This window comes from Lynx rufus, unplaced genomic scaffold (assembly GCF_022079265.1).
Source record: "Lynx rufus isolate CCGP_SWC_20201006 ecotype Redwood Valley unplaced genomic scaffold, mLynRuf1.p SCAF_25, whole genome shotgun sequence".
Lineage (NCBI taxonomy): Eukaryota > Metazoa > Chordata > Mammalia > Carnivora > Felidae > Lynx > Lynx rufus.
The window spans coordinates 7,299,569-7,327,256 of NW_025814840.1; the positions used below are offsets into that span (position 1 = coordinate 7,299,569).

At 40.6% G+C, this 27,688-nt stretch overlaps 2 protein-coding genes across 2 annotated transcripts in view; one reads left to right on the forward strand and one right to left on the reverse strand.

Moving 5' to 3' along the window:
* Positions 1-1,983: 1,983 nt before the first annotated feature.
* On the reverse strand, positions 1,984-2,485 carry KLLN (killin, p53 regulated DNA replication inhibitor). The gene is given in 3 exon segments (XM_053722195.1): positions 1,984-2,152; positions 2,154-2,386; positions 2,429-2,485. Coding segments are annotated over 3 exon segments (459 nt in total).
* Positions 2,486-4,167: 1,682 nt separating this feature from the next.
* PTEN (phosphatase and tensin homolog) overlaps positions 4,168-27,688 on the forward strand; it is a 92,872-nt gene continuing 69,351 nt past the window's right edge. Inside the window, exon 1 of the mRNA XM_047088577.1 lies at positions 4,168-4,535. Coding sequence (XP_046944533.1) covers positions 4,457-4,535 — 79 coding nt within the window. The 5' untranslated portion in view covers positions 4,168-4,456. The remainder of the gene's footprint in view (positions 4,536-27,688) is intronic.

Genomic DNA, 27,688 nt, shown 5'->3' on the forward strand with positions numbered 1-27,688 from the left:
AGCTCTTTGCAATTGAAGTTGAAAAACAACATATAGATTTTAAGCTTTCTGTATATTAGGCAGGGTCAGCTATTTAGAGATTTCAGCTCTACCACGTGGGTAAGGAGATCTCTTGGGTAGAAGGAAGACGTGAAGGAAAATAAAAATCGAAAACAAAATTTCCTTCAGGAGCCTATTTAATGAACACTGGTAAGGGGTGGAGGTTTTTATGCGGTGACTCCTAGTAACTACCTGATATTGCCGTCAGGCTGGCCAGATGTCGGCCAACAGCGGTGATCCTTTCGTTCACCACTAGAGAGAAGTAGAGGGACCGCGTGTGCAGAGAGGCAGCAAACTCAGGTCCCATTTTCTTCCCTCTGCTAGTGGGAGTGCCGTGGGCCAGTCTTACATTCCAGCACTTTGGTGCTGGTGGTGCACACTCTCTCTGCTCTGGAATAACTCTGTGCCATGGGAATGGAAAAGCATCCTCTCTCCTCAGGCCTAAGGGGCAGGAATGAACCCATTTCCTTCCCAGGAAGTGGATTTCAGAACTTCGCAGAGGCTGTGCGACTAATCCTTACACAGGGTAGGCTCCAGGGGAGGGGCAAAGTAGGGCACGCTAACAGCAGGGACTCTGGAGACAAGACCAGCAACCAGAGAAACAAAGGTGGGGCATTTTACCCCTTCCCAATCTATCTCCCTTCATTTACCGTCCTCCTCATTTTCCCTTTCCGCATCAACTGGTATTTGCTACTCAATGGGGGCACACACAGCTCAGTTTCTTACCCTGCTATCTTGTGAAACACCTAGAAATCAGGGACTCCTTATCATTGGTTATTTGTAAAATAAATCTCTGGCTCAACCTAGGTGGTGTGGACAGGATTTTCATTTTTGGAAACCAAACGGAGGCCCTTCTCCTACTCTTTCCAGATTACCACCCCACCCCCCTTTCCTTTTCCACTTGTGGCCTCCACCTCCTGCAAGCTGACCAGGACCGTGCATGAAAACAGCCTCCAATGAATATCCACACTGAAGCTTCAGCAGGTTGCTAACTCCTGCAGAGCTATCTTAAAAGGATGTTGTATATAAATGCAAAGTGTTATGGAGCCTCAGAGATCTGTAAGAACACTGTAAATATCCCTGGTTTAATTAGTAGTCCTGGAATTAGGTAATGGCCTGTGGCTTCTAAGCAAGCTCTCTTGGGGTTTCTAGTCTTAAAGGGGCTGCCTGCAACCATGATGTGCAATCTTCTTTCTCCGACACCGAATAAATCCTTTTAGACCTTCCTAGGCACCTACTCACAATTACTGCAATACACATGCAAATTGGTTCCATTCTCCCAGATTTTTAAAAGGAAAGAAAAAGAAAGAAAAAAAAAAAAAAGAAAAACGATCCAGCGCCTCAGCCTAGGTTTCAACTCCGATACTTTGGACTCAACTGTCTGCTTGAGTTCTACTTCCCAGGGGAAGGAAAAGGAAGAAATTCCTAGATTCGTGTTGATGGGGTGCTCATTCTCTTCAAGCAGAAACCGGACAACTCACTTTGCAGCTGATCAGTGTCAGGGCAATGCGCTCCAGTTCTCAGAATTTCTGAACCAGCTCTCTCACGGGGACAGGTCAACCAATCGGGGCTGTAGGCAGACTTGACAGGTTTGTTCTGGGCTGACGGCCATTGACTAGGTTCTCGGACCAGATAAGTCACTCGGCTGAGTCTACAGTAGGTGGGGCGCGCTCACCAGCTCTGGGGTAGTGACTGGAAGTTTGTTGCAACACTGGTGAATTCAAGCAGCGGGCTGCTGCAGCAGATACCCTTTTGCCCTGTGAGCACAGCGCGGAAGGGTTCGCCCTAAGGGGCAGGGCGCTAGCGAGGGAGATGCCAGACCCCCGGGGCCCAGCCCGTTCTCCCACGGTTGGGAACGCGCAGTGTTGGCCGACCCGGAGCTCCGATCTCGGGTCTTGGCCCTTCAGCTTGCTCGGCAGGTAGCACGCGAAGGGTGGGACCGGCTCAGGAGCTCTCCCTCGGTGGTCTGCGAGAATCGGCGACCGCGGCCAGCGGTGCGGGGAGGCGGGGGCACGTGCTTGAATGTGGGTGCTTGTGTAACCAGCTTCCCAGGCGCCAGCACCGACCGTGCTCGGGCCGGAGGCCCGTCTGAGCCTGCTCTTCCGCGGCGACCCGGCGGCTCGGGGTCCCGCTACCGGGACCAGGCAGGAGCACCCCGGGCGAAGGAGGCGAGGCACTTGCCTCCCAAGCCATCATAGGGGAGTGGGAATTTGGAAAGTTCCCCAACTAGGAACACACGTGACCTCCTCCTGAAAGTAGTTCCGACTGCGGCCCGCGTATCCCTCCACCTCCTTTTGAACCCTCCTAGGTCTCCTCGGCCCCGCCCACTCGCAGGGGCTGTCGCTTCCTACCGTCCCGTATTTCACACTCGGGCCCGGGCAGCCCCGGCCGCCAGGCTGCGCAGCCCGGCTGGGGCGAGCGCGGAAGCCGGCCCTCGGCGATCCATCCGGCCGGGTTTTCACAGCGGCCCGAAAGGGGCGGGGCGAGGCAGTCCCCGAGCCCCGAGCCCGTCGTGGAGAACCTAGCTGGAGCCCCGAGGGGAGGGATGCTCAGCCCTCCAGGGGGCAATGCGGGGGGCTGCGGGTTGGGTCCCCTCCTCCCGGGTCCTCTTTTGGTCCACGCGGGCAGTGGTCCTTGGGGACCTAGAAATTCGGGAGCGATGTGCTCCCACACAGCGCGCTCGATTGCCAGCTCTCGTTTTTAGGGCGAAGGAGCCGAGCTGCCGGGGAAGCGGGAGGTGGGGCGGTGAGAGGGAGCCGGATGAGGTGATACACACGGAGACACAATAGGGGGTTGTTCTTTGTGCTGAGACTGACACCTGGAGAACACGGGTGGGGGGCGGACAAGGAGGGAGGGTTTCTCGGCAAAGGCTGCTGCAGGCGGGTCGCCCCGAGCGACCGTGATCCGGCAGCGGTGCAAAAGGAGGATGAGGCTGCAAGGCCGAGCCGGGGAGGTCCGGGGGCGGTGGCAGGGGGGAGGGGTGCCCTCGCGGCAGGGGCCGTGCCTTCGTTTCCCTGTACCCCCACCAGCGCGGGTCACCTGGTCCTCCCCACCTGTGCACAGGTAACCCCAGGCCCCAGTCAGTGACACCACTCCACGCACCCCGGAGCTTCCACCTTCGGCCGTCCCTGTCCCCGCCGGGTTTGTGGGCTCAGGCCGAGGCTCGGCTCATCTCCCCCCTCCTCTATATCCACCGCCCGCTCCCTCTCCAACCCCCCCCCCCCCCCAGCCCCGCGCTGCTGCAGAAGCAGCCGCGGCAAGTGCAGCTCCTGACGGGCGTCTCGCACAAGCCCGAGCGAGCCCTGGGCGCTCGCACTGGGCATGCTCAGTGGCGCCCGCAGGCCGGGGGCCCGGCGCTCGCCCCCGGAGCTGCCGCCCCTGCCCCGCCGCGTCCCTCCCTCCCCCGGCGCGGTCGCGCCCGCCTCCCGCCTCCCCTCGGGCTCCCAGGCGCCGGGCTCCCGGCGCGGCGGCGGAGGGGGCGGGCGGGCCGGCGGGCGGTGATGTGGCGGGACTCTTTGTGCACTGCGGCAGGATACGCGCCGGGGCGCCGAGCCGCGGCTGCGCTCCGCTCTCTCCTCTCGGAAGCTGCAGCCATGATGGAAGTTTGAGAGTTGAGCCGCTGTGAGGCGAGGCCGCGCTCAGGCGAGGGAGATGAGAGACGGCGGCGGCCGCGGCCCAGAGCCCCTCTCAGCGCCCGTGAGCAGCCGCGGGGGCAGCGCCCTCGGGGAGCCGGCCGGCCGGCGGCGGCGGCAGCGGCGGCGTCTCTCGCCTCCTCCTCGTCCTCTCTTCTAACCGTGCAGCCTCTCGCTCGGCTTCTCGTGCAAGGGACGGTGGAAGCCGCGGGCCCGGGCGGGAGCCGGCTGAGGCGCGGCGGCGGCGGCGGCGGCACCTCCCGCTCCTGGAGCGGGGGGGAGAAGCGGCGGCGGCGGCGGCCGCGGCGGCTGCAGCCCCGGGGAGGGGGCCGGAGTCGCCTGTCACCATTTCCAGGGCTGGGGCCGCCGGAGAGTTGGTCTCTCCCCTCCTACTGCCTCCAACACGGCGGCGGCGGCGGCGGCACGTCCAGGGACCCGGGCCGGCTCTAAACCTCCCCTCCGCCGCCGCCGCACCCCCCCCGGCCCGGGCTCCGGAGGCCGCCGGCGGAGGCAGCCGTCCCGAGGATCACCCGTCGTCTCCCCGTCCCGCGGCCGCCGCGGCCAGGCCTCTGGCTGCTGAGGAGAAGCAGGCCCCGTCGCTGCAACCATCCAGCAGCCGCCGCAGCAGCCATTACCCGGCTGCGGTCCAGAGCCAGGCGGCGGCAGAGCGAGGGGCATCCGCCACCGCCAAGTCCAGAGCCATTTCCATCCTGCAGAAGAAGCCCCGCCACCAGCCGCTTCTGCCATCTCTCTCCTCCTTTTTCTTCAGCCACAGGCTCCCAGACATGACAGCCATCATCAAAGAGATCGTTAGCAGAAACAAAAGGAGATATCAGGAGGATGGATTCGACTTAGACTTGACCTGTATCCATTTCTGCGGCTGCCCCCCTCTCTGCCTTTCTGTCACTGTCTCTTAGAACGTGGGAGCAGACGGAGGCGAAAAATTCCCGTGGTTTGGGGGACCGTGGCCGCTAACCCGGCTCGCGTTTCTCGATCGTGCGTGTGTCGGGTGCCTCCTTTGAATGCATTCAGCCTAGGGTGTGTTCGGCGCCGTGGAACTCTCTGCCTGGTTGCAAGTGTCAGGGCACCAGATTGGTTTTCTCGGTCTGTCCACGGGGTCTCTTCTTAAGGGCTATTGTCCGTTAATACGGACTCCAGTGCACGGTTAGTGGATTAGTGAGCTCGGTAATCCGGTCTGCTAAATGAACAGAAAAGTAGACGCTTTGAGGTTGAGCATATTTCGATTAAATCTTGGCTTTAGGCCCTAGATCAAGGGTATAGATTAGATTAAAATGAAAATTAGTGTTTCACGTATGCATATTGCATCAGAATGTTGCACTGATTGTTTCTAGTTTCCTGGGTTGCATTGATAGACTTTTTTTTTCTTTTTCTTTCTTTTTTTTTTTTTTTTTGATGTGAGTTGTGAACTGATTTGCATAACTTTGGAAGCAGAATCCTTTTCGGCATATATGGTGTTCATTTGAGGGCCAAAGTGGGCTTGCATATTTAAACTAAGTCAATTACAACTTTGAAACGGCATTTCGAAGTTTTGTAGCTTCCCATCAGTCGTGGCATACGTAATCTGCCTCCTTAAGGCGTTCTTGCTGGATCTTTGTTAAATTTGCCCTTTTTTTGCCTCCGCTGGTGGGGTCGTGTAGGATGGGGCACGAAATTTGCAGTTCAGTAGCACTTTATATCCAGCGGTCTTGTCGCACGAAATGGAATGGAGAGGGAGTGCTTTTTGATCCCGGATGATGAATGATGTGCAGCGTCTAGGCTGTTGCCGGGGTTCAACTTCAGCTCTTACTTGGAATTGAAGGGTTCCTGTGAGGCCAGAATTTCAGGGTCGGGTCCTCTGACACGTCTGGGTATCCGTGAATGTGACCGACTTGTGTAACCTGTCAAGTGTAACTTACCAGCTAATCACCAGAAATGCTGGCAAGGGTGGATCACTCCGGCTTCAGACTGTGTAGGTCTGTTAGCGGTTTCTCACACACTGTATTAAATTTACTGACTCAGGTTGTTGAGTATTCAAGACAGAAACCCGAGAATTTTAACAGAGTATCGTTTTGGTTGTCTAGGCCTTTGTACCTCAAAAGATAGTGGTTATCGAAAGGCATTAATCTTGGCAGTTTCAGGTGTAATAAGCTGGTTTTGATCAAGGGTGGGGATGGAACCCTCCTTTTTTTTTTTCTTTTCTTTTCTTTTTTTTTTTTTTTCAGAATGGAAAGGATCGCAGACATTGCGAGTTCCTGGTAGGTGAGAGGCACGAAAAACAATTCAGTTACTGGCCCGAGGTGACTGAAGCATCTGGTGAAGGCCTCCCTTAAGACCAGAATTTTGGTGATGTGAGTTATAAGTGTGGGCATTACTTAGTGAAGGTTATGTAATTGCATGAGCTCTAACAGAGCATTCTTGATTAAAAAAAAAAAAAAATCATTTCTTGGCAAATACCAGTACACCTTTTGCTTAAAGGTAGAGTGGTGCTGGAGTGTCTGTACGTCCTGCTAAAAATCGTGGGGAAGATGTGTCTTTTGAAGACGAGAACGTGTTTTCTATCTGAAGAGGTTTTATTCCTTTGGATTATGTAGCTGTGCACATAAGTGTGCACAGCTAATTTTGCCCGAGTGTTTGTTTTGAGATGAAGAGAAAAGTTACTGAAGAAGGAGCTTTGTAGCACACAAAACGTAAGTTTTCTGTTAAGTTAAAAAATAATATTTTAAGGGAATATTTAGAAGTTTTGGAGCCTGCATTAATTGCAAAACTAGGAAGGCTGAACTTGACCCGCTTGCCTAGAAGATAATTAGTTATGGAAACCCTTCTCTGATTTGTAATTTATTTCAGAAGCAGCCTACTGTTGGCAGGAATTGACAGTCATCTGGATGTATAGGAACAAATTAATTAAATGCTTATTTAACTTTTTAGGAAAAGTCCTCATGTAAGAAAATGTCTAGAATGCTGTTTGGTAGATTGCTTTTATGATTTAGAGTACGTTTATACTATTTTTACTTTACCCATTTGCTTTCAGGTTGTCAGGGTTTGAAGATTAAAATTACTCTGCCAGGTTCTTACATGTGAGTAGTGAGATGATTGGCCAGTTCTTTGACTTCAGATGTTTGCCTCTGTACGTGACACTTACGTGACTTAGAACTTTCTCTAAAACTGTGCTTTTCATTATGGGATGCATAGAAAGCAGTGTCAAATATTGCATCAAATGACTAATAACACTTAATTTCTAGAGTTGTGGTTTTATTGAGCCAAATATTGATACGGAAAAAAAAAATCACTTAGGAAAAAGATCAGTGAAGGGCTCGCTTTTTTGATAGTCGCACTTCCAAAAATTTTGATGCACCAAAGCACTTTGCTTTGCTTGGTTTCACTTTAGTGTTCTGTGTTTATTGGGGGGGGGGGGGGGCGGGGAATTAAAATGGTCATTGCAGACTCTCTCTGGCAGGTTGTGGTGTCTGTTTCAGCAGCTAGCCTGTGAGAAGGTAAATTCCTTTATGAAAGTAGCGATTGGAGTATTTCTGTCTGTAAGATGATTTCTCAGAGGAGCAACGAGAACCATTGTTCAGTTTTAAAATATTATTTGCAAAATTGAGTTATTCTAAAAATAATTTGTTGGTATCGTACACTTAGTCTGGAAAGTAGTGCTGAACATGAGACTGTAAAAAATTTAGTGTCTTTCGATTTCATGGAAACTGTAGGCTTTGGTTGCATGTATTTTTATTGTTCGATGAGTTTGGGTCTTTTCAAATATTAACCATAGGGAATATTTTTTTTAACTTGCAGAGGGTACAGTGACTATTGAAGTTAGCTGTATTCTAGGATTAGTGCTTACTGAAATGACCGTATTGTATTGTCAGGTTTTGTGCGTGTGTGTGTGTGTGTGTGTGTGTGTGTGTGTGTGTGTGTGTTTAGTTTTTTTTTTTTGAAAGATTCTATTCACGATTATTACTTTACACTGTTTTATATCTGCTAAGTTGTATTTTCTGAACAACATGACCACCTAATTGGGGCCACCTAAGTGCTGTATGACAATGTACAGACTTCATTTTCATGAAAAGTATTCAAGAATAAAGGGGATCTGAAAGAAGAGTAACTTGAAGTTTTTATGATTTAACATAAGGAAAAAGGAATTTTATCGCTGTCCATTGTAAAAGTTTGCACATTAGTACAGTCCTCAGTGCAGATTTACATTGCTTATAATATACTAAATGAATATTAGATGAATAAACATCATGGTGAACAAAAATGTGGTGAGTTGTATATAACCTCCTTACTTTCAAATATATTTTAGGAAGTGTAGAAAAGATGCATTGGTATTCCTTACCTTTTAGAATTTTATTTTAACAACGTCAGAAACGTATCTGTCAATATTTTCGCTTTTGTGTGGAACGGTGTATCTGCTTTTTCCTAATAACCACATAAAATCCACAAACCTCTTAATGTTACAGACTTCTGTACTTTTTAGAAGTGAAGTCTTCAATTCTTATTTTCACGTGTTCTCATTTTGAGATTTGCCCCTCTTGCTATTTGTTCATTTGGTGATAGCTCAGTATTTTAATGATTTTTAAGTCACTGAAGTAATTCCTTCAGTGACTTTTAATGGAGGAGTATTTATTATGGGAAAATCAGTGCACAAAGTTTCACCATTAATTCACTCTCAGTGAACCTTTTATTTTAAAAATTTGACCTCGGCCTTTTCAGTAGGACAGACGTGTAGGAAATGTTTTTATATTAATATTGTATGTGAAATGGACTTTTTAAAGAGAAATTTAGAAGTGTGTGTGCATGTGATAGTTTGTCACTTTCTTGGTGGTGATACAAGGATGTAGCTTCCAGAGGATATGTTATTAATGGTGGTATAAAAGATTTATTTGATACCGTATTTTTTTTTCCTGTAGAAACCATTAGTTCTGAAGATTTATTTCTATTCCATAGAACCCTTACTCTTTACTTGCCTTTTCTTTCCTTTCTCCTTTTTTGTTAGATAAACTTTAAGTCAAGTCAGTTTTGGAGAATTCTTTGGTGACCTGAATTCTTTAAGAAAAGGTGTTAGGATTGTTGTAAGGGTGGTGACTTGAGACATTTGTGTCATCTTCTGAGAGGGGTCAGTAATGATTTCAGTAAATATTCAGTTCTGTTTCACAGTTGCTTTCGGTCTGGTGGCTTTGAAATTAATGTCGTTGCTGTCAGAACTGTCAGTAATGGTGAGGTTCAACTGCATGACCTTAAGTTGGTAAGGATTCTCTGAGCAAATTGGTATCCTTAATTGTCTCCTAAAGGCCACGTACTGCCACATGCATTCTTTGCTAGGTGATTCAAAAGTGTTTTGGTCTGTCAATAATGATATTCTTTCTAAGTATTGGATACATGCAGCTAGTAACGTAAAACGCTTGTCATTTGTGAGGAAAGGTGAAGTTACTATAGTGGATTTGACTCTTCACCTGTTCCCTATTTTTTTAAATGTTTTTCATTGGTTACAGAAAAGGTATTAGCAGTGGGGTTCTTTTAAAGTAATTTGCACTGGAGTAAAGTCTATCGGAAACATATTAATATAAGAAGAACACACATTGTTTAGAGGTGAAGTAATTTTAGGTGGGCAGTTGTAGTTCAGTATAGCTCCGGCGTATTCTCTTCATTTGCAGCAGTTTGCATTAGGAGGCAGGGGGACCTCTTCAGGGTGTTAGGCATTTACGTGGTAGCATGGACGGTCCTGAGAGGTGGATACAGTGGAAGACTACTTACAGCTGCATTTTAGGTGGTTATACACTTTAATTGTCATCAGTGGTCGTCGTGTCGACTACGGAAGTGTTTGAATATTGGGTTAGTGTGTGTAAATAAGTATGAAGTCAGCAGACTATCCTAATATTTCTAAGTAAGGAACTCTCCAAACAGATTACCTTGGTGGATATTGTTTTATAGTTTTCAAATAAGATTAAATTTATTTCAAATTGCGTTAAAATATTATTAGTTTTATGTACACATTGTGTGTACGTTGTTTCGTTTTAGATGATAGGGTAGCAACGTAGGCTCTGCAGCCAGCCTTTCAGCCCGTGTCGGGATCCTGGTTCTCCCACTGAGCAGCTGGGTGACTTTGAGTAGGTTACTTCATCTTTCTCCATCTGTTTTCATCTGTAAAATTTATCTTAAAGAATAAATGAGATGATGTAAGTGACTCACTTAGCATACGGCCTGCCACATTGTAAATACATGGTAACTGCTGCTGGTAAAACTTACAATTTCAGATTACCCACATGTGAGAAGTGTGTATTTTCATTTATTATGGGAGGAGCAGTGACTGTAACTGAATTTCCTCAGTTTGGGATATGTTAGAATTTTAATTGGTTCAGACTATGAGCAGAGTTTGAACTCAGGGTGTCCCTTTGGGTGCTCTGAGTGTAAGCAGTCTGTGACTGCTTTGTGTCATCACACACAGAAGGCAAAGGTCCGCTCCCTCCCACAGTCTACCACAGAAAATCAATTATGCTAATCACAGAGGATTTGCTGTAAGATAGGTAAGAGGACAGCTTCCTGGTGTTACTGCATCATGAAGCAGATGTTTTCAAGTAAAAAATTGTTATAGTAAGTTTTCTTTAGTGTTAAAGATAGGTCAATTTAAATATCCTGTATTTTATTTACAAAGAGTCATCTTCTCAAAGAAAACTTTGAATGTATGATATAAAAAGTTATATAAATTTTATCAGTAAGGGTATGTATCTTAGCATTTCTTTTTAAGTTCATAGTTTGGGGAGAGGCATGTGACTTTGAGTGCCAGGTTTCAGCTACTACAGTATAATTTATAGTTAATCTCATGGTGCATTCATATAACATAAGAATTTTAATTTAGTGTTGAAATTTTGTGTTATAGTGCATCCCATGTTCACATTTGATCAAGAGTCTCAATATAACTTTAGTCCCTGGAAATGGGAAGAAAACTAAAGGATTTTTTTCTTCATTCATTCTTACCAGGCGTGGCGAACGATGGACTAAGCTTGAGATCTGCCTAGTAAAGGCCATCGTGTGTGTATAGGGATGCTTCTTTTTTCCCTTTGTCCCTGCTGGTCCCTCAGCTGTCTCCCAGTACTCTCAGTACTGGAGCGCTTGATTTCCAGTGAATTTCTGGGCTTGTTGGTTTGTTTTGCATTGCAGAATGAATGGTGCCCTGTCTCATTATATATGTGACTTCTACGTATTTTGTTGTGTGTTGTACTAACTGGCTGTAGTTTTGGTCTGGTCCAGGGCTAGGTTGGAGAGTTGAACGTTTGACATCTTCTAGGACCGAAGAGTTGTCTAAAACCCTCTTTCTCTCACGCCACATGCCATCTGTGTTTTGCTTTATATCACTACCCAAAACTTACAGTTGATTTAATACTGTTAAGTCCCTTCAGAATAGTTGTGAATTTTATTTCCTTTGATTTTTGTAGATTTTCAGGCCAAAATATCAGGATTTCTTCATTACTAGTAACTGCAAGGTTTGCATTCTGCCAATTTTTTTTTAAATTTTTTTTAACTTTTTTTTTTTTATTTATTTTTGAGACAGAGGGAGACAGAGCATGAATGGGGGAGGGTCAGAGAGAGGGAGACACAGAATCCGAAACAGGCTCCAGGCTCTGAGCTGTCAGCACAGAGCCCGACGCGGGGCTCGAACTCACGGACCGCGAGATCGTGACATGAGCTGCAGTGGGACGTTTACCCAACTGAGCCACCCAGGCGCCCCTTGAACATGTATTCTTTAAGTCAGATGGATTCTTGAAGTGATTTATAAATACAGAATACATGCTCAAATTGCAAACAACTCTTTGCTTTAAAATCAATGCAATTTTTCTTTTTCTGTTTAAAATTCCTTTGCTCTCATGAATTAGTGAGACTTCTTTTTGAGTATTTTGGTCATTTTAAACTGATGGGAGGTTAAATAAGTAGAACTGAAAACTTTTTTCTACTTTTAAAATGAAGTTTGGGTGATGTTACTAAGCTTGATTTTTAGGTGTTTATTTTTTAAGTGCATATTTATGAATTACTCTGAGTCTGTTAGGGATCAAATGGAATGCTTGGGCTTTTCCTGTTTTTTTTATTTCTTAATGTGAAAACTGCGTTTTGCCAGGCTGTATTTAGCCATGATGTAAAATTTATTTAACATTCTTACGTAATCATTTATGAGATATGAAATGAGAAAAATGAGAACTTGAGTCAGAAGGGTGTTTTTCTTTTTAATGTAGTAAGTAGAATTAGCTGGCGTGTATCCTGCCAGCGTCTTAGATTTGTTTAGTGTTTTTTATTAACAAAGCCTTTTCTTAATCTTTAGCTCATTTGGTTTTGCAAAGAAGAAAAGAGCCTGAACAAAGTATTACTGTCCTTATTTTTTTGTAGTATAGGAATCATGGCTCCAGTAAGAATCAGTAACTTGTTAAGAGGTAGTTGAGATTGAGTCCAAGGAAGGATGCAGCATGTTCAGGCACTTGGTGCAGTATTTTTCCCATTATGTTATGTCAGTGGTTCTCAAACTTTAGAGGGCATCCGAATAACCAGGAGGGCTTGGTAAACTGTAGATTACTTGCCCTACACCAAGAATTTCTGAGTATTAGGTCTAGGTTGGGGTCTGAGAATTTGTATTTGTAGCAGGTTCCCAAGTGGTGCTAATCCTGGTGGTCCGAGGGTCACACTTTGTGAGCCACCATACTATACTATCTTCAGTCAAACGAATCCTTAACGTGTATTTGTTCTGTAAACCCTAAATAGCTCAACAAGGCAAATGTTATTCTGATTATGTAGATGAGGCAATAAGTTTAGAAAAGCAGCATGGTGGAATAGAAAGAACATGGACTTAGGAGTCAGCGAGACCTAAAGTCCAGCTTAAATCCTTGCTCAGCCACTTGTCAATTGTGTGATAAAAGATACACTGCTTAACATTAGTGAACCCTATTTTCCACATCTCTAACATCGTGGTAAAAATCCTTGTAGGGTGGTTTTTAGGTATGTTGGAACTATAGGTTAGGTGTTTTTCAGAATATTGGTTGCCAGTTGGGAGTGACCCCTTCCCACCTTGTCTGGGCGTTTGGCAATGCGTGGAGACATTTTGGTGGTCATAGCTGCGAGATCCCTGTGGGGATGGATGCTCTTGGCATCTGGTAGGCATCTTGTAGCAGCCCAGAGGTGCTGCTGTGCATCCTACAGGTTACAGGACAGTCCCTCCCGCAACAAAGAATTATCTGGCCCAAATGGCCAATAATGTGAGGTTGGAAAACTCTACTCTAAACGTACCAAGTGTCTGGTACATAATAAGTGTAATACTTGATGGAAGTCAGTACCTTTGCCATTAGGCTGTGGTACGGCTTGTCAATTTGCTAATGACTGATGGAGCTAGGCTTTTACAAAACATCTAGGTCTTTGGACTGCTGTTAGCCCGGTACTCTTTATAAGGAGAACTTTGCCCACAAAAGATATCACTGGTGACTAAAAAGGTTTATTTGAAAAAGGCTTATGTGTTATTTGGCTGATTGTGAAAGTTTTGCTTTGAACTTCTTTTAGAAAGACTGGAGATGTTTTCAATAAATGTCTAAATGTACCTTAAAGGGAGGTATTCAGAAGGACGTTACATAGAACCGCTCTAACAGGATGGATATGCTTTATTAAAAAACAAAAAAACCCCAACTTTTTTTCATCTTTATATTGGCAATAGTTTTTAACTTTAACGTAATCTTTAGCTTGTCCTTTAATTATATACTTGTGGAGCAACTGAGAGATACTTTGCCCCCAGTGTATTTGTTTTTTGTTGTTTAATGCATTCTTTAGTCTTAGACTTTATTCTAAAGCTGTTTTTATTATAGTCAGATATGGTGGAGTTAAATGTGTGGATACAAAATAGCAAATTTCTGACAAGTTATTAAAAACTTCCCATATCTTTCCAGATAATGATGGTAGGGCTGACTCTGAGGTTCCTTGATGGATGTGTTGCATTCTTTTCCAGACCCTAACTTTGCTGTGTCAGCCTGTTGAATTAAAGTGCTTTATTTATCTAATTTAAAAACTTGCATTAATGTGAAGTTTTTAGAAGAAATTAGGACAGAGCTTTAGATTAGTTCAGAGATGAGATGTCAGGGGAGTATCTTGGCGGATTCTGAATTTTGTTTTGTTTTTAGGGCAGACAAATGTAATTACGAAAGTGTTCTAGGAATAGATTGTTTGCTATGATGATTTTTTGTTTTTTTTTTTTTTCTTTTTCTGTTTGCTTGATTTTACAATTTACTTTGCCTCTCATTTTACACAAGCAAAGTAAAATGTCAGGCCTATCTTAAACCTTCTTATGAAATTTAAGTTTTGACTGAGTGTTGTGATTCTTTTTGAAATTACAGGAGATATCCAGAGATACTGATAAATATTTTAAAAACGGGACTGCTAATTATATGATAGCTTCAGATTTGTTAAGGAAAACAGATGGCATTTATTGCTATAATTTAATTGAGTAAGGCTTATGGTATTTATTTCATTACATGAATAATAAACTTCATTTGCTTACCATACCTAAGAAAATTTCTTTAAAAAAATTTGTTTTATAAATATACAACTAAAGAGAATTTTTTAAAGTGCTCATTGTCCTTCTTTGAAACTTCACGTTTCCATTTAGCTTCTAGTTTATGTGCATTTATTTTAAAATGTAATTCATCAGAAAAAGTGTCATTCATCATAGTGAACTTAAAAGGTGTGTGTGCATTTTTAAACAATTTCCAGAGTCCCTCATAATTGGCTTAACTATTTTTTTTTTTTCCCAACGTTTTTATTTATTTTTGGGACAGAGAGAGACAGAGCATGAACGGGGGAGGGGCAGAGAGAGAGGGAGACACAGAATCCGAAACAGGCTCCAGGCTCTGAGCCATCAGCCCAGAGCCTGACGCGGGGCTCAAACTCACGGACCGCGAGACCGTGACCTGGCCGAAGTCGGACGCTTAACCGACTGCGCCACCCAGGCGCCCCTGGCTTAACTATTTTAAATGTTGAGGCTATTAGATATATTTATTTCCCTATAGTTATACATTAAACTTGTTTTCAGTATTTGGCTAATATTTTTTCCTGCTATATTTTTCTGATTTTTCTTTAGAGCAGATTTAAGATGACCTAATATTAGGAAAGATTTTCATGATTTTGATTCACAAAATCATAATCTGTTATGCACACAAAAAAAAAGCTGAAGTGTTGGACTATTGAAGTTTTTTTCCCCTTGGTTATTTATAGGAAAGCTACCGCATATTTAAAGTTTTAAGCATATTTTACTCATTTAAGTAAGACAAAATATCTAAACACTTTGGATCTGTCAAATTTCCTTTTCCTTTTGTAGGAAAATTGTATTGAAATTAAAGTGGATACAGAAGTAATTTGAATAAGCTATGACATTTTATACTAAAAGTAGTTATAACTCTGTTGCATTCCTATCTTTAATCAGAAAGGGTATGGCTTGTCATGATGTTACTGTTCCCTGGAGCATATTTTGAGTGATACAGTTTCTATTTGCATAGTTGCCTCAGTAATTGGTGATATTTATTGATGAAGGTTTGCTGTGCATTTGCACTTATAATCAAAAGTTGCATTTGTTAGTGTCAGATTTTCAAGTGTCAGGTATTAAAATAGGGAGATAATTTTGACATTAGCTGAATGATAAATCTCAGTGAATGTATTAATTCGTGTACTTAGAACAAAAATATTGAGGAAGAAACAGACTTCTCTTTTTTAAACAAAATTAACTTGTTAGAGTAACATTTTTCTAAATGAGGTAAAATTGTTTCAGTTATTAAACTAAAAAAAAATTTGATCTAGGTGTGGTATATGCCTTCTTGGTGCTAATGTAAACAAAGTAATAGTAAAAATACTTTGTGAATGTATGCACGTATGTTTTTTGAAAACTGAAGAAGCACTCTGACGTCTGAAGAGTTCATGGACTAGTTGTAGGAACCTTATGTAAAATAAATAGCAGCACACTGAAAGTATGATGCAGTTTTGCATATCTAGTTTCTGTCCACTGTGATCAAAATTCTATGTATTACTGTAAAATACACCAAGGTGCTGGTTATTAAGGCTATTTGGATTTTTTTTTTAATACTGAAAAGGTCACACAGATTGTGATTATTGTGTTGTGTCCAAGAACTAAGGCTTACCATCTGTTACTCAAACATAGGGAAAAGTTAAGATAATCTACTGATATAAGTGGTCTTGACATTTCTGGTTTTGGAATCATCTATTAATTACAGTCTTTAAAGACTAATATCAAATTTTAAGCTTTTGCAAAAACAAAACCTAGTGGTTATGCCAGTGTTTATATTTTTCTACCAAAATGCAGAGATACTGGTTGAGAACTAAAGCTTATGTAATGGAAGTCTGGCTTTTAGTCATTTAGTTTTACAAGGTTATTTGGATATTTAAGTGGAAACATCATGTTTTAACTTGAGGTATTAAGTTATACAAGATTTCGGTATTTTTAAACTCTTAGTTTTCCTAGCAGTTGATACATAGGAATTCATTATTACAGAACTTAATCAGGAAACTGATTTAATATGTATTCCTTAAATATTTGCTTTAAAATATTTTTCAGGTTCTCTGCTTTCTTGTACAACTCACTTCTTATCTTTCTGCTAGTAAATGAGTTTTCTGCCTTTAAAATTTTGCTGTTGCCTTTGAGCCATTACATAAGGTGTTTCTATAACTTAATTCCTTTTCACCCCTAAGAACTTGGTCTTGCCAAGTTGCAAAGAAGTCTTTAAAACTGCATGTTGGGCATAATAAGATCTGATTAGTTTTAATCTACTTTGTTTTATTTATTATATTGACTTTGTTTTTTTATTGAGAAGTTTGTCGTCATGAAAAATGATTAATGTGACCCGGTATAATATATCAGTTTAGGTAGGATTTTGGATTTATGTTCCCACGTCCAACTTTGTGATTAGGGCCTCTTTTTTTGTGTGTAAGAAACTTCTTGCCAATTTCAAATTCATGTCTGATGGAAGTAGATAGTTTTACCAGCATCAGTTTATAGAATTTGTTCAGGTCTGCACTGTAGGCCATGGAAAGAATGGTGCCTTTTTGGATAGACAGATAATGTGTGCATAAATTTCCTCTCTAACATTAAGTGAGGCGGCACACATTAGGTGAGATTTTTGTCCAGATACTAAGTTGTTACCTGTTTTGTTTACTGAATAGTATTTAAAGGGTGTGTGTAAGGTGTTAAGAGCTCCTTTCTCTTTTTTTTTTAATGTTTTTTTATTTTTGAGACAGAGGGAGACAGAGCACGAGTGGGGGAGGGGCAGAGAGAGAGAGAGAGAGAGAGAGAGAAAGACAGAATCTGAAATAGGCTCCAGGCTGTGTGTCAGCACAGAGCCCAATGCGGGGCTCGAACCCGCGAACCGTGCGATCATGACCTGAGCCGAAGTCGGACGCTTAACTGACTGAGCCACCCAGGCGCTCCATCCTTTCTTTTATTTTTGTCTTTCTGTATATTGAACTTCATGTTTTTAAAAAGTTTATTGGTTCACAGAGTTGATTCCTTAGTTTTTGCTTTCATGTTTCAGCTTGTTTTCCAAGATTATTAGTATGTTCTCCTTTGAATATGAAGATTCCACAACTAATTATGATCAGTAATTGGGCATTTTTCCCCCAATCGTAATAATTAGATTTATACTAAAATGATAATGCTTCAGGAACAAGCATTTAAGGGTAGCTGATGAAAATTAAAAGTATTACCTGTTCAATGTAGACTTGCTCTCATATTTTTTAGTATATTTAAAAATTGCATATTATTAAAATTTAAAATATGAATTTTCACTTGTAATTCAGTATATGTAATTTCAGGTTTTTTTTGGTAATCCACATATTCAAGTGATTATGAAGTTCATATAATGATAAAAATACCCTCAGTGGGAAGTGAATATTTTTCAATATTACAACAAGACGGTTATCATAAAGTCAGTGATATGAGTCTTCCTAACGTAGTAATGAATGCCAGTATGTGTGCCTTCGTGTTTTAAAATCTACATGTATTTCTGGCTTATATTGTTTTTATCCAGGATTAAAATACTGCAGTTAGGCAAAACTATTTTTGCCAATTGGAAGAAAAAAAAGAAAAAAGAAAGCAAGTCCTTTCCAAATGATTTCCTGGCTTAGACATAAAATAAAAAGACATGATTTTATTATATTAAAGCCAAATATAAGATGAAGCAGTCTAGCTACACACTTGCTTGGAGCTGGTGTGTGTAGTAGTTTCTGAATATTAGGAAATTAGTGCGTGGTTGTATCTAAAAGATCAATACAGTTGGAAATGTTGGAATCTTTTTTTTTTGAATGCAGTTTACTACTCTTGAGTAATTTGCACTAAGTATTACTACATCCCTGGTCATCTTCCATATCTTACCTGTTTGTCTTTTTTTCTGCAAAAGTTAATAGCCTTTTGTCGTTTTGCATAACTGTATAGAGTAGCCCAAACCTAGTGGTTTTATCTGTGGTACAATAAATGATAAAAGCATGGCTTTTATAATAGAGTGAATTACAGAACTAACATGAAGTCTAATAGCGAATACAAAACTTACAGCATTATAGATACTCTTTTCTGTATGGTAATGGTGGATCAGTGTTATAATTTTAACTTTTCTAATTTTTCATGTTATTTATTATGATTTTGCTGTAGAAAATTAGAGTTAGCTTTGGCTTAGTTCGGGTATATAATGCTGACAAGTATGTCTAATGCATTTTGTTGACCTAATGATCTTTTTGAAAGTTGTTATGTAAGTTATAACCGTATTTTATTTGATTTGTCATTGGTAGTCAGTCTTGGATGTTTGTTAGTGGAAGCCAAACCATAGAGCGGGGGTAGGGTGTGCGTGTGTGTATTTTAACAGCAGCAGAGTTCTGAAACAGGAAATCAGTCTTATCGTATTCATCCAGAGACCTAGGAAGAAGGTAATTGTTTCTCATACTCGTTAAAACCAGTTAGTTGGGCAACTTAAATTTTTAGAGGTTCACAGATGTAGGCTTGAACAGTTGTAGATACATTATTTCATAACAACTCTGAAGAAAAATTGATTAAATTCGTTGAGGGGACTAATCCAGCTAATACACTAAAAAATTGTACTTTGGATTTTAGAGTATCGCTAGCATTATCAGTGACTTGACAAGATACTTTTCCGAGGTTCTGATTTGCTTAAATTTAAATAAAGTTCAGAGTTCCTTGATTGTTCCTTTAAAAAGTTTTTAAAAACTGTGTGTAATCTTAATCTTAAATTTAAACAGTAGGAAAAATAGTTAATTCTGTGTCAGGTGTATGTCCCTGGAAATTGTCTTTCCTTCTTTGTTAATGTACATGTGCTCATAATTTTTATTTGTCATTTTTAAAGCTATATATATAGGTAATATTTCGTCAGGTTAAATACCACATTTTGCTTACTGTACTATGTTAAGGTTATTTCCATTTTTTTTTTTATAAACAGCATTATTGTGAATATTGTGAAAAGTATAGTCTACTTTTTTGTTTGTTTTCGGGTGTCCACTATAAAAGGGAAGAGTGTTTCATAGCTCTTTGTTACAGATTGTAGCTTTCTTGTCAAATGAACCAATGTATAGTGTTGCTACTAAGTAGAAGACTTACTAACATTCTTGATGTTACCTTTGAAGAATGTGATGTTTTTATTTAGAAAGTGAGATCTAGGGGCACCTGGCTGGCTCAGTCTGAAGAGCATGCAACTCTTCATCACAGGGTTGTGAGTTCGATCCCCACGTTGGGCGTGGAGCCTACTTAAAAAAAGATTTTAAAAAAATTTAGAAAGGGAGGTCTACACTTCATTTCAAAGCAAAAATATGTGTAAACTTTTCAGTCAAGACAAGTTGGTATAATATAACAACACGAGAGAAAGTTGTGAGGTTCTAATTGTTTGGAGGAGTAGAAAACTCCAGTAGAGTTCATAAATTACTTGGCAGTCAGTCTTCCTTTCTGGTTTGGCACTGTGGGCAGTTAATTTAGAAGTGTTAAAAGGAACCTAAAATTTATGCTAAAGTGAATTGAAGTGAATGTATTGGAATTCTTTCTTTTATAATTTGTTTATAAAAACACCATATTGAGTCGCCTTGTAATGAGACATTAAGACTAAAATTAACAGGACATTTCTAACCCATGCAAACCTCAAATAATAATAACTTCTTGCTACAATTGTAGAGCCCTTTTCAGTTTATAGATTTAAAGATATGTCTAGATATCTCATTTGATCCTTGAAACAACCAGTGAAGAAGTTACAGCAGGTATTATCATTATTTTGCAGAAAAAAAGACACAAAAAATATTTGAGGCCCAGAGATTTAGTAATTTACCTCAAGTCATAGGTTTTTAAATTGCAAAGCTGAGAACGGAACTCTGGTCTTCTGTATTAAATGACAATATGGATTAAGTGCTCTCGTGCAGGGCCTGGCACCTAGTAAATATTTAAATGTTCCTGTGTCCTGTGTGGTTCTGACCAATACTTCCTTATTCATAAAATACCCATCATTGGGAGCATTCTTTCTATTATATTGCTGTAGTTCAAGCTTTGGTACTTTAGAAAATAAGATTTTAGGCTGTGTTAGTTTGGTCTGTACCAAACTGTATACCAGGAATGATTATATGCTTTGTATGTTGGGACAAATTGTTCTCAAATAATGAACAATTAGCACTTTATCAACTGGAAAATTCAAGGAAGTCCTATTTCTGCTTTCCTACCCATATGAGTCTTCAATTTAGAAACCAGATACAAACATTTTACACATTTAATAGGAAAAACAAAATGTAGTAAGAAATATGAACTGTTTCATTAAATGAAAAACTCTTACAAGTCTATGAGAGTGGCAGTTATTTAAAGCATAATTTGATTAGTAAAGTTGATAAGACAGATATAACTGGGATACGCGTGGAAACTATTTGTTACATTTAAACTTGTTAAAATTTGTTGCAACAAACATGTAGACCTGATGTAGCTCATGAGTCAGTGGCTGAATTTTTTTTCCTCTCACCTGATCCTTAAGCATCCGTTAGTTGAAAGCCCTGACAAAAAGCAGGGAAAAAACTCCAGAAATTCCTGGAAAGGAAACTTAAATGGTGAAGTCCTGGTATCTGCTAACTTGCTTTCAATTCTCCTTTTTAGTCTGACTATTTATTCCTTAACTCCTGTTGCCGGCTTAGCTCAGTGTTCTCTTGTGAGCCAGGCCCCTTCAGATTTGCTTTCGACACTTTTTGATCACTATCTCTGTGAATTTGTATGTCATTTTCCATGTGCCAGCCAGTCATGTTCCGTGTATGTTATGGCTTCATTTTGTCAACTTTCAGCCAGTTAGAATTTTAAAGTAGCTTATATGTGATCGGTGGAAATAAAATATTTCCCTAAAATAATTATGGCAGGAAAAAAGTGTTACTGGTTTGAATACTACTACTCTACTAGTTTTTTAGTTCATAAGTTGTTTAGGGATAAGTAGATTTATATATTATGTTGAATACTACAAAGAGACTTCAGAACTTTATTTTCAATAATTATACTTAAATTAAGATTCAGTCTACCTTCAGGAACACACTCATAAAATAAGGTTTAAGGAGCTATTTTTGGTTATTATCCTCTATTTGAAAATTCTTAAATTTGTAAAATAAACCCCATTAATTTAGGTTCAAGTAAAATTTTGAGAAGGTAGGTATGAAATCTCAACTCACAAGTTGTTTTCTAAAAGGTGTTTTGTTAACTAGGTGTAACTTAGCATATCCTTTTAGTGTTTTAAGTCATGATTGGATACTTAGAACAACCAGTAAAAATTTATTTAGCTCATATAGTAGCCATGTTATTTTATAGCATGTCAGTGAATGTTATTGGTGAAACGGACTTCTGTGGACAGGTGTTAGGACTTAATTACCTTTTTTTTTTTTTAATGTTTATATGTGCTACTTCTTTTTTTTTAATTTTTTAAAATGTTTATTTATTTTTTTTGAGAGACAGAAAGAGACAGAGCACGAGTGGGGAAGGAGCAGAGAGAGAGGGAGACACAGAATCCGAAGCAGGTTCCAGGCTCTGAGCTGTCAGCACAGAGCCCGATGCGGGGCTCAAACTCAGGAACCTTGAGATCATGACCTGAGCTGAAGTCGGTGCTTAACTGACTGAGCCACCCAGGTGCCCCTTAATTAACATTTAATTTTTTTCTTTCATTCAGTTTTCTGTGGTGTGAGATGGGATTGTTGTAGCACTTGAATCAAGACTGTCCAAATATGGTCTATGTAATTATCAAAACAGCAATGAGTCCCTTAAGATCTTGTATTTTATTGTATGTAAATTATACCTTAATTAAAACAAATGGAACACATTTGCTCAAAGGTTGGGCCAAAGGAGACTGTCTGCTGTATGTCATGCATGTCATCTACACATCTCCTGTAGCAGTGGTGGCTCTCGTGGCTCTCCAGCTTAGGCGAGTGAAACACAAAGTACCAGGCGTGTACGTGTGCATTTCTTCTGCCTCCTTGCTTCCTGCATGTGGCCACTGATAATGGGGAAAGAAGGCTTTTGTTTTTCCTTTGGGGAATTTGGGAATATTTTACATTTGTTCTGTTTCTTTTTTTTTAAAGTTTATTTCAGACAGAGAGAGGGAGGGAGGAAGAGAGAGAAAGGAGAGAGAGGAGAGAGACACAGAGGATCTGAAGCGGGCTCTGCATCGTCATCCCAGAACCCGTTGTGGGGCTTGAGCTCAAGAACCGTGAGATCATGACCTGAACCGAAGTCAGATGCTTAACTGACTGAGCCACCCAGGTGCTCATGATACTGTCAAGTGATATTGTCAAGATTTCAAAGAGTTAAGGTTTCTGTTAGGCTTTGGTGCTCTTGAGAAGGATTAGGCTATTCAGTAAGTCAGTGTCATTGGAAAAAAAAAACGCCCAAATAGTTACGGTGACCTCCTGTGGTCTAGGTCTGTGCCATTTAATTGTTAGACAACTGCCACTATGTTCTGGTCATTTTTTTTTTTTTTTTAAAGAACTTTATTTATTTTTGAGACAGAGAGAGACAGAGCATGAACGGGGAAGGGTCAGAGAGAGGGAGACACAGAATCTGAAACAGGCTCCAGGCTCCGAGCTGTCAGCACAGAGCCCGACATGGGGCTCGAACTCACGGACCGCGAGATCATGACCTGAGCTGAAGTCGGCCGCTTAACCGACTGAGCCACCCAGGCGCCCCACCTTCTGGTCATTTTTAAAATATATTCACGCATTTATTCCTTAGAATAACCCTGTATGATGAGTATTTTCACCAGTCCCATTTTTCATAGGAAACTGAGGATATGAAACTTGCAAAGGATGTACCTGAAGCTAGAGTTCAAGTCCAGACAGTTTGGCTCTAGAGCAAACGTTCGTAGCCATGGCGCCATACCACCTGCAAGTGGATCACTAGATGGCAAAAATATTTGGCTGTCTTTAGTGACCTAGTTAGTGTAATTCTTTATGTTCGTGAATTTCATATTAAACTCTCTACTACTTGTTTAAGAGTATATCCAGTAAGTTCAGGTTAAGGCTATTCTGTATTAAAAATCATACATTATTTTTTCTCACTTATATTTATTTGGTTTAAATTGTCTAAAAAGGTATGTCAGAAATTTAGACATACTGGTAAGCAAAAAAGTCATATTAGAGGTTTATTGGTATAAGTCTTGGCATAAGAAATACTTGCTTCAAAATTCAGCACTCATTATTGCTGACATTCAGTATTGGAAATGCCAGTGATTTTTTGTATTATCTTTTAGAAGTTTTAACATTTGGTTAGTAAAATTCACTTTCATTTGAACCTGCTTCGTTTGTAAATTTTTTGTTATTGATTTGGAAAAATTAAAAAAACATTTTAATCCCCTTTTGTGAGGCAGCATGGTATAAAAAGCCTGGGCTTCGGGTTATGCACTTAACAGGTTTGAATCATAACTTAGTACTTATTGGCTGTGGAACCTTGCACAAATTACTCAGTCTTTTTGACCTTCAATTTTATCATTTATGAAATGGTAATATTACTCAGTAGGATAGTTAGGATTAAATGGGAATGTATTTCCCATACCGTGGCACATGTTCTCTGCCTCATTCTAACTTCTGATGGATGCCAAAGTCTTGGGTAAAATCTCAAACTGTGAAAAAGGAAGGTGGGAATTTGAGGAAAAGGAAACCTTGAAAAGACCGAGTTCCTAGATTCTGTGTAAAGAAAGTATTGGATTGTTGCTCTGCAAAAGACCCCCACGTTATTTCTGGCCTCTGACTCCTTATGTGTGGTTAAATTGAACTCCCTGCCGACAGCATCCTTAAAACTAGACCTAATCTTCTGTCCTGGTGCTTTCTCCATAGAGCTTTGTGTGCGAGCCACATGGGACTGCTGGCTTTTTCCAAATGTTTTATGTATTTCCATAACCCTGTCCTGTACTCTGCTTGGAATGTTATAATCGCTCTTGTTTGTTCTTCTGTCTGCTGATGCCTGACTGCTTAAGGATTATCTAACATATCGCCTACTTTGTGAAGCTTTATCCGTGCCCTTACAGAATTTATCCTCTCTTTTTCTCTTAAAATATCTTGATCTTGTATTCAGTAGAGCCTGAGGCACGGTTGCACGTCTGTGTGTCTGTCTTCCCTGATAGAACAGGAACTCTCTCAATGCAGTAGGCTTTGCTTACTTAGCGTTACATTTTCAGTGCCCCTTCCGTAGAATGTTCAATTTGTGTTTGGATAAGTGATTGAAAGAGGGGGCCAATTGAGTTTACTTTAATGAGTATGTAACATCCCCATTTATGTATTGTCATAGATAAATAGTTTTTTAAAGTAAGTTAATCAAATCCTTTGCAACCTTATTTTCTTTATTAGTTAGTATTCATAGTGTACGGATAAATTTGAGTTTAGTCCTGGTAAAAATGACTGCATTTCAAGGGCCTTTGTATTACTGTGCTCTTCTGTAAGGCTAAAAATCTTCCTAGCGTTTTCACTGAAATTAAGAATTCAGTTAGGAAGTTTGTTAGTAGCAGTTATTATTATTTCTTTGAATAAAACATATTTCTCTGTTGTATTGCTCAGAAAAACTTGGGTGATTTCTCTCTCTCTCTCTCTCTCTCTCTTTTTTTAATGTTTATTTATTTTTGAGAGACAGAGACAGATCGTGAGCAGGGGAGGAGCAGAGAGAGAGGGAGACACAGAATCAGAAGCAGGCTCCAGGCTCCGCACAGGGCCTGACGTGGGGCTCGAACTCACAAACGGTGAGATCATGACCTGAGCCGAAGTCGGACCCTCAACTGACAGAGCCACCCAGGTGCTCCTTGGGTGATTTCAATTTATATTTTTGACTGACATATATTTATAATTTTTAAGGTAGGAATTCTGGGCTGGCGGCAGCTGCCACTGCTCTGGGGCCTTACTGCTCCCTCATGTTGTTTTCCGAGTGTTATTTCTCATTTTCTACATGTTGGTGCTCCCAAGACAGAGTTACAAAGTAAAGATTATTTACTTTAAGGAATTACACTGCTGTAGACTTGATTTGAGCCTCCATTCTCTTATTTTTCTCATGAATGGGTATAACAGCCTAAACCATTCCGATAATTGAACGTAGCTGCTTTTTTTAAACATTTTTATTTATTTTGAGAGAGAGAGCACGAGTAGGGGAGGGGCAGAGAGAGAGAGGGAAAGAGAGAATCCGAAGCAGGCTCTGCGCTGCTCAGCTTAACTGACTGAGCCACCCAGGCTTCCCAAACATAGCTCTTTGAATTGAGCTACATTTTTAGGTGGGACTACTTTCTTATGTGAAAATAACAGATGACAGCTGATATTTGTAATGTTAAAAATGATAATCCTAGTAGTTTTGGAACCTTTCCAGTAAAGAACCCTTTGAGGTTGGGGTGAATTTATAAATTCTTAAAGTAACAAAAATTGCCACATAGTAAATGCTATTTAAGTGTTAGATACTTTTATCATTATATATATATGTGTGTGTGTGTGTGTGTGCATATATATGTGTATATACATATATGTTTTTGGGCAGAAACTCAGCATTTTTTTTTTTTTTTTTTTTAGCTACACAGCTGAAACTGAGTCACGCAGGACAAGACAATATTTTGTCATGACGCTTAGTAAATAGACTTAGAGATAATTATAATCTTTTATAGAAATAGTACAGGTGCATTGTACCAAAAGTAGAAAATATAAAACAAAAATGAGAAAAATATATATTTCTACCACCCAGAGATGATTACTTTTAGTACCTTAGTTTGTAAATCTTTTTGTCTACATATGTCTATATGGATATATATGCATTATTATGCCAACATGACGTAATGCTATATGTTCTCTTTTGAAACCTTTATTTCAGTCAATAATAATAATACTGTCTACTTTTCCATTTCAGTAAACTTTCATCTTATCTAATGCCCAGATGATATTCATATTTCTCTAGTTAGCTCAAAAATGTTCTTTATGGCTGGTTTGTCTAGAACAATATCCAGAACAGCATTGTACATGTGAACTTGGCTCTTAGGATCCTTAAGTCTTTTTAAATCAAGGAGAGCTACCTGTCCCTCCCCTCCTCACCTTTAAAAACAAGGCATTTGAGGGGCGCCTGGGTGGCTCAGTTGGTTAAGCGTCCGACTTCGGCTCAGGTCATGATCTCACAGTTCGTGGGTTCGAGCCCCACATCGGGCTCTGTGCTGACAGCTCAGAGCCTGGAGCCTGCTTTGGATTCTGTGTCTCCCGCTGTCTCTGCCCCTCCCCTGCTTATGTTCGGTCTCTGTCTGTCAAAAATAAATAAACGTTCAAAAAATAAAAAGGCATTTGAGCAGAGACTGGGTCAGGTGCTGTAGACCTTTTTAATTTATCCAGTTTATTCTCTGATAATGTCAGTTAGCTTGGTTTTTCTGTCTCTTTGTAAATGAATAGTTATATCTAAATGCTTGGTGGGTTCTCAGGTTGAATATAGCTTGACTATCATAGATGATGCTATGTCCTTCATATTGTATCACATCAAAAGTTATACGATCTCCACTTGATGATGCTGAGATTGACCAGTGAAATTGGGTGGTGGCAGTCTCTTCTGCCCATTGTTCAATTATGTTTGTTTCCTTACATTAGAAAGTATTTTGTGTGGCATTACTTTGACTGTAAGAAAGTTCAGTTCTTTTCTTATTATTTAAAAAAATTTTTAATGTTTATTTTTGAGAGGTAGAGTTGAGTGGGGGAGGGGCAGAGACAGGGAGACACAGAATCAGAAGCAGGCTCCAGGCTCTGAGCTGTCAGCACAGAGCCCACATGGGGCTCGAACTCGTGATCCGTGAGATCATGACTTGAGCTGAAGTCAGATGCTTAACCGACTGAGCCACCCAGGTGTTCCAGAAAGTTCAGTTCTTCATCATCAACTCACTTACTGCTTTAGAACCGGTTGTTGATCCTTGCCTAATCAATAATTTTATTAGGGTTTGCAAAATATGATTTTCAAAGTTCTGTTCTCTTGTGTTTTTCTGTAAAGTGTATCTTTGTCATATGAATTGGGGCTATTTGATTGCCCTGAAATATAGTACCTACAGGAAAAGTTGCATAAATACTTAATCCGCCCCCCTCATTAGCTATTTTCAAAATAAAGAAAGAACCATTCTGATAGCCGCTTCAAATAAATGAAAAAGAGATTTTCTTTTTTTCTTTTGAACATCTTCATAGGCTCAAGGTTTTAATTTTATTTAGGGTGTTTTAATTTACTAGCGTTTAAATTTTTTCTTTGATGCTCAGATTGTTACAGTTTTAGTTGTTGGGATGTCCTTCATGTTAGCTTCTATGTCTGCTATAGACCATTAGTCTCTGTACACCTTCCATGTTCTCTGGCACAGAAAGGAATCCCAGGCTCACCTTGAACCTTCTTGTCCCACCCCTGGCATCAGCTGTTGTTCCAAGGAGTTTAGTACCTTTGAATGTATTATGATATTAGAGATGAAATCTGGGTTTTAGGATTGTTTACTTTTGCTAAGGTAACATGCTTTTAGGCCACT